This window comes from Triticum aestivum, chromosome 2D, assembly GCF_018294505.1.
Source record: "Triticum aestivum cultivar Chinese Spring chromosome 2D, IWGSC CS RefSeq v2.1, whole genome shotgun sequence".
NCBI lineage: Eukaryota > Viridiplantae > Streptophyta > Magnoliopsida > Poales > Poaceae > Triticum > Triticum aestivum.
In genome coordinates this window covers 377,417,362-377,424,270 of record NC_057799.1, presented here as the reverse complement: position 1 = coordinate 377,424,270, position 6,909 = coordinate 377,417,362, and the positions used below count along the sequence as shown (strand labels likewise).

General features: G+C 51.7%; 1 protein-coding gene across 2 annotated transcripts; it reads right to left on the bottom strand.

The window, feature by feature from the left end:
• Window positions 1–843: 843 nt before the first annotated feature.
• Window positions 844–4,516, bottom strand: LOC123053238 (glucan endo-1,3-beta-glucosidase 14). 2 transcript variants are annotated; one of them, XM_044476685.1, is made up of 4 exons: window positions 4,208–4,516; window positions 1,650–2,683; window positions 1,278–1,460; window positions 844–1,152 (listed from the first exon to the last, which is right to left on the bottom strand). In XM_044476685.1, exons 1-3 carry the CDS (start codon window positions 4,287–4,289, stop codon window positions 1,404–1,406), a joined length of 1,173 nt encoding a protein of 390 aa, XP_044332620.1. In that variant the 5' UTR covers window positions 4,290–4,516; the 3' UTR covers window positions 844–1,152; window positions 1,278–1,403. The 2 variants fall into 2 exon arrangements, with proteins under 2 accessions (XP_044332620.1, XP_044332621.1); XM_044476686.1 differs by having other exon boundaries at window positions 1,650–2,680.
• Between the last annotated feature and the right edge of the window lie 2,393 nt (window positions 4,517–6,909).

Genomic DNA, 6,909 nt, shown 5'->3' with positions numbered 1-6,909 from the left:
TGTGTTGAGTATATATGTGTTGCATGTATTACGTATATTGTGGCCCACCTCCTAGTTGTGTATAGTTGAGGTCGAGGCCTACATGTACTTATATATACGTGCACCAGCACCCAATCAATACACCGAGTATTGTATTGCCAAACCATCTCTCTACGGTCTCCAAGGGTGTTCATCTAGATTCCCAACTACTAGTCCACAGACAAAGTGAGAGGCATCAGGTTCCCCTAGAGCGGACAAGTGGGTGCAACGACTAGTTTCTGCGATATTTGCACAAATATTTAAACATTCAGAAGATCCAAAAATTTGAACATATCATACACACAAAGTCTCATAGATAGCTAGTAATTAGAAACTTGGTGGGCTTATCGTCGGCCGATTAGCTTGCCCGCTTCCGGGAGGCGGAGGCTACTCTTCCCCTCCTGTTGAAGCTTCATTTTCTAGCGCTCAGGGCCGTCCAGTGAGCTTGTTGCCAGCCATGAGGAAGACATGTCGTGAGAAACGGGCATGGCGGCGGCCGGCGATCTTTTAGACTAGGTCAGAATAGCCGAGTCCGCTATAGTTTAGTTGAGATATGTCGAAAATATAATGAATGTGCTCCGGTTTAGATGAAAACCAACCGCTTATATGTGAAAATTATCTAAGTTTAAATGGAAGTTGTCAAGTTTGTTTAAATTTACATCAAATGTGGCCGGAAGATAGCGGCAAACTTTAAATGGCTAACTCCCATATCAGTGTCCAGACCCCTGTCCGCAGACGGATGTGATGTCCGATTTAAGGGTCGGCGTTGGAGATGCTTTTAAGAAGTATCACGAGAAGAACAGTACACGTGACAAATTGGCAGCCTTGTCCTGAATATTTTTGTCCTATGTACAAATACTATACAGCTTCATGTACAGAGAAGATATGTCCAGAATGAATCAAGAGGAATCCTATTAAATGATTGTTGTTTGTACAAATATTGGCCATCTATCATGCCCAAGCAGTTAGTTAAACTTCATTCTCAGTATGTATGTATGGCCCAAGCAGTTAGTTAAACTTCATTCTCAGTATGTATGTATGTATGGAGTTAACAGCTACAGCTCCTGTATGCTGCCGAAATGACAAGAGTGATTTGCCAGGGCTAGCTGTGCGTTTCTGATGGTCACGAGCATCCTGGAGAAACAAAGCACATCGGTTAGTTTTTTCCAGCGAAATAGCACGTTGCTTGGGTGAAAAGAAGCTGCAATTGTTAGCCACAAGCAATTCCCAAAAGCAGGTTTTTCAGTCAGTTTTCTCACCTTGTGATCTACCAGTGAAATCCCTAGCAGCAAAAGATGCTCGGGCTTTGGGTTTAACTAAAGATGCTCAGGCTCAACATCTTTGCTCGCTTTACTGCAGTCTGCAGTGGTCAGCAGTATATACTCTCAGGATAAGACGAGGGTGACAAATGCCAAGGCGATGAGCGCCAAGAAGTGAATCGCCTGCAAAAGACAGAGGCCATTTCCAGGCACGTCAGGCTCAGGTCTCACACAAAGTAGAAATGCAAAAGACGACAGTGCCGTCTCGTAAAGAGCAAGACACCAAATATTCTCGGACGACGTATGATCCACATTCAGAAAGTTTGCAACGAACTTGCAGAATCTGAGAAGACGGATCCCGGAGGTCCTTACCGTCCGCGTGGCGTCCGATTCATCCATCGGCGGGAGGTAGCCGCGCAGGCCGACATTGTAGACCGGCGTGCCGTCGGGGTAGAAGAGCCCGTAGTTCCGCTCGGAGGCCGGCCCCGGCTTGAGGTTCTCGTTGAAGAGCGCGAAGACGTAGACATCTATGGGCACCGCCGGCCTCAGCGGCGTCCCTTGCTTCGTCTCTATCCTCCGCAGCAGGTTTCCGATGTAGATCCCGGCGTACTGCGGCGTGGCGCCGGCCTCGTCGGGGTCGCCCTTGGACGGCCACCCGGTCTCGGAGATCTTCACGTCCACGTCGGTGTGGCCCAGCGCCTGGACCGCGGCGTACACCGAGTCCACCTGGGCGTACAGCATGTTGTCGTAGTTGAGTCCCGTGGTCGGGTCCGTCACCCCGGCGTTGGGCTGGAAGAGCACGTACTCCAGCGGCACGCCGGTGGGGTCGTCCTTGTAGGCGAAGTACGGGTAGCAGTTGATGAGGAACGGGGACCTCGCCGCCGACAGGAAGTCGAGGAGCGGCTGGATGTACGGGACGACGTCCGGCCGGAACGCGCCGGCGGACGGAGGGTAGGAGCTGCCCATGATGTCCAGGGAGTGCGCCGTGGTGACGTTCACCTGCCCCTGCAGGCCCAGCGCGCCGAGCGCCTGGTACACGGACTTCATCGCCGGCAGGAGGCTGTCCTTGAGGTCGGTGTCGTTGCCCTTGAACACCTCGTTCCCGACGGTGATGCAGGTGATGCGCGTGCTCGGGAGGTACGGCCGGACGTGCTGCTGGACCCACGCCCGCGCGGCCGCCGGGTCCACCATCGCCGACACGTTCTCGTTGCCGATGCCGATGACGAACTCCACACCCGTGTCGAGGAACGCGCTCAGCACATTCTGGTCGGCGTCGTAGAGCTTCACTTTGCTCACCTGCATCGACCGGAGGAGCATGGACACGCGGGACGGCGAAGGGAGGTTGTCCGCGATCTGCCCGTAGTTGATCCCGATCGATAGGCCTCCGGCTGCCACCGCCTCATCTGCTGCCATTGTACTAACAAGTCAGAAAACCACGATCTGCATGCATGCATCAACATCAACTTTCACAGACAGAGACTGCATTTCGCGCACAGGCAAAACGGGGAGATGACTAATTGGTGATCTTGACGACAATGCTCACTATATTCATTACTAATTTGGAGATTGTGATTAATTTGATTATGATCGCTTGGATCATATATTAGTATGAAACGTCGATCAATTTTGTCCAACTGGAGACACGTCCTCAAAGGTTCAAAATACTTTCCTCCATTCACTGTTATAAGATGTTGATATTCTAATATAAACTACATAAAGACTGAAATGAGTGGACAAACACATCAAAACATGTCTACATGTATCTGATTTAGAAAAAAAGTTAGAACATCAGGGAGTACTTGTTTAATTGCACAATACAGTGAAAGCTCGGATCCACATGTGAAAGAGCATGTGACTGGGGCATCCTACCAAGAATCAAGCCAATATAAAGACCACGTACGTTGTCAGATACTCCCTCCGTTCGGAATTACTTGTCTTAAAAATGGATGTATCTAGAACTAAAATACGTCTAGATACATTCATTTCCGCGACAAGTAATTCCGAACGGAGGGAGTACCTTTTTAGAGCGTTTCATTTTGCTCCAGTCATCCAATGGCCACAAGCGATCCAAAAGTACACCAGGTTTAGCTCAAGAACTGTAATGAGCAAGCCACTTGGGTACCCTTTGGGAGATACTTTACTGGGAAAGTCATCGCAGCTCAGCACCAGATCGGATCCACGTCAATTTGGGAAGGAAAGCAAAGGGAAAATAATGCCGGAATGGCTTGGATTTGGTATTGGGATTTGGGAGATGCTCCCTAGTGGTACGTAGTGGGCAGCCTTCCTTACGCCATGGAGCACCTTGAGGGACCATGTGAGCTCTCTGGATATTCGTTTAAAACGTACTACTACGTCCAGATAAGTGATAAGATAATCTCAGCAAGTACACCTAACAACCACTATCGATAGCTAGATCGTCATGTCATGCTGGTACTTAAGGGAAATCAGGCAGCCAAGATTAAATTTTAATTTTGGGGGCTTGAAAAAAACATTTTGAGACTAAAAAGGAGAGCAAAGATTGCACTCCGAAAAGAATTAAAATAAAATAAACGCATCAGATATCAGAGAGAAACTCTGTACAGAGGAAACAAGAAATGAAAGACCACTTCGCTCCATGATCAATGATGTTGTGTGATAAGTTTGATAGATGACAATGGAACTAAATAGACATCAGCTAGCGTACAACACAAATGGCATGTAAAGCATTTACAATACAAGGAAAACAAAGGATCGCAGCTTTGAGCCCAAACCAAAACGAGTTAGCTCTACCGGGTGAAGCACAAATTCGAAGGTCCTTTGGAGCATCATCATGCAATGATCATGTACACAATCTCTAATCCCACCCTCTGTATGCCCCGCAAAACCCTCTCTAGCTAGCGTGCGAAGCGAATATGCGAGGATGTATAGTCACAGAGTTGCACGGCGCTCACCTGTGGCCGTGAGAAGGATGGCGAAGACGAGGAGGAAGACGCGAGGCGGCGGCCCTGTTCTTGACGGCTCCGCCACGGCCATGGCCGGAATACTCGACGAGTGTGGACGCAGATAGCTTGAAGCTCCGATTCCAGCCAGGCACTGGGGAAATGCTTGACCTCTGGATGCTCGCCCGCTGCTCGCGTGTTTGTGTGGACGGAGTGTGTCTGCGCTGCGTTTTGCTTGCGTTTTTGGGCTTGGGGTGGTCTTTTGGGATATTTAAGGGGCGGCAACAGTGGTGACGACTGACGACAGTTACAGCCGTTGGTTAGGCCTTGCGTGTGCCTCTGGAGCGAGGGTTTTGTGTGCCTGGTGCAGGAAAGCGCGAGGAGGGAGAGCGAGGTGGGGAAGAGCTTGGGACGGAAACGAGTGTGCGCGTGGGCCGGTCCGGCGGCAGGTACAGCCCTGCTGCCTTATACATGTGCGCCGTCGACGCGTGTCGACCTGGTATCTCCGCCGCGCCGACCATTCCATGTTCGGGACGGGATCCGACGTGCGCACCAGCAGGTTTGGTGCCCGCATTCCCCCCTCGTGATTCCGTGCTTCTCTCGGCCCAATCCTCCGTCCGTCGAGCCCGTTGGTGAGATCAGAGGCGCTTCCCCAGACGAAAATAGACGCTCGCGGCACGAATCACGCTGGCTGCAGGTTTCAGGCGAGGCAACGAGACGCAAGTTGAAGGCCACACGCATATGCATTTTGTACTGGACGTCCGATAATGAACGGTTTCTCCCAAACGGGAAGCAAGGTTAAGTCGACGGGTCCTAGAGCGGGACCACGCAGGCGGCAGGCTGGCGTCGGTGCGCGGTGATGGGGCGGTGGCCGTCGACGCGATGCGGCTGGGTGCGCCGGACACCGCCTGTGACGCCGTTCCGACGCGGCGGCACGTGGACCGGGCCCGCCGCCCGATCGCGCGTCCGTCAGACTCGCCGCATTCCGGTCACGGGCTGCCTCCTTCCTTGTCCGCGCCGAGCTGCGACATTGCCACATACAGTCGTAGCAACTCGTTTAGCTCTACACTTCAAATTTTGTTAACACGACGGACCAGGCACCGCGCGAGCCTGTGGAATTGGCGCATTAGCTCACACCGGGAAAAGTCTGTTTTAAACCTTGAATTCATGCAGCTAGTCGGAATCAAACCTCAATCTCTTAATCCGTGAAAATGATGTCCTCAACTCACTGATCCCGGTCAATCTCGACCTTGGACCCGTTTGGTGTTCCGGGATAAGATCCATCCCGGCCGGGATCATTTTCTACTCTCACTGACATCCCTACCCCACATGTCGCATGCATCTTCATCCCAAGCCCCTTCTCTCTCGCTCTCCTGCAGCCAGCGCCGGTCCTCATCAGCACCTCCTACTCTCCACGGCCGCTGGGACTTCGCGCTCGAGGACATTGCCTCGCCGGCGTCCGCATGCTCCATCTCTTGTTGCGACACCTAATAATGTTTATGCTTTATACCCATGCAACTTGTCCGTAAACTCACAAGTAAATCCCGTGGCTAGCTTCGGATCAATCTACCTGCTTGCTTGCTTGACTATGTTAGCCTTTTGCACTTGCATCTCTCGCCGAAGTTATTAATCCCGTACGAGCCCAGCACATTCATGTCGCTGAATAGCATGGCCAGGAGAACATAACATGGGCGATGAACCACTCCTAGCCGTCAGCGGGGCCTCCGCGATGACGTGAGGCAGATCCAGGATGCTGCACTCGATGTGCAGGGCCATCGAGCGCACCCGCGGAAGACATCACGCTTGCGCGTTGACTGTGGAGTTGTCCGGCCGACTGCTGATGTTGGACGGAGCGGACGCCCTAGAGGGCCCCTGAGGGGCAGGCACGGGAGCCTGCAAGAAGTGAGCACGACAATTAATGGTGGCCAGCTCGCCGGGCATGGTGCTCTCATCGTAGCCTTGGGTCTGCATGACTGCATCACGTCAAGCACCGTGGAGACCCGTGCCTCGTCACGGAAGAAGATGAATATGACAAGTAGGACCGCATAGTCAGTGAAAACAGCCACAATCCTGGTCGGGATTGTTCTTTTACCAGCACGACAAACAGTATACGGCCGGTTTAGGGTTGGAATTGACCGGGATTGTTAAGTACGGGGTATCGATTTCAGGGATTGTGAGTTCGAGGTTTGATTCGGACTAGCTCTATGAGTTGAAGGTTTATTTTAGACTTTACTCGCTCACACCCACGACTGGATCCTATGATTCGTGAGTTGTGACAACAATAATTCGATACGCTACATGTGAGCAACATCGTGATCGACGATCCCCTTTCCTCCATTTGGCGCCTTTTAATTCGGCATCTTTGCCCTACAAATCGTCCTTGAGCCGCCAGTTCATCGTCTTTTGTTTCCTCAACTTTTGTCTGCACTGCGCTCCCCACGACCACGACCAGGGACGGCCAGTCCGCTTGCTCGACCTCAATGCCGCACCTAACGCCGATGGGATATCCAGTACAGGTACACGCGAATCCGTTTTGGACACGCACGCTTCGTGCCGACCCTATTATTACATCTCTTTTCTTCGCACCAAACCGCAAAAGGTCTTTTCAAGTGTGTTTACAAAACGTACGTATACACCAACCAACCAACCAACATATACCGCCAAAGATCACAGCAATTTTGGAGTTCAAAAAAAGCATCTCCTCGCGCTGTCGA

Bases quoted from the DNA above. Each gene is read 5' to 3' on its own strand.
- LOC123053238 (XM_044476685.1), bottom strand. From the start codon at position 4,289: ATGGCCGTGGCGGAGCCGTCAAGAACAGGGCCGCCGCCTCGCGTCTTC. The intron at 2,684-4,207 runs GTGAGCGCCGTG...GTACAATGGCAG, and splicing joins CATCCTTCTCACGGCCACAG to CAGATGAGGCGGTGGCAGCC. The intron at 1,461-1,649 runs GTAAGGACCTCC...TGTCTTTTGCAG, and splicing joins AATCGGACGCCACGCGGACG to GCGATTCACTTCTTGGCGCT.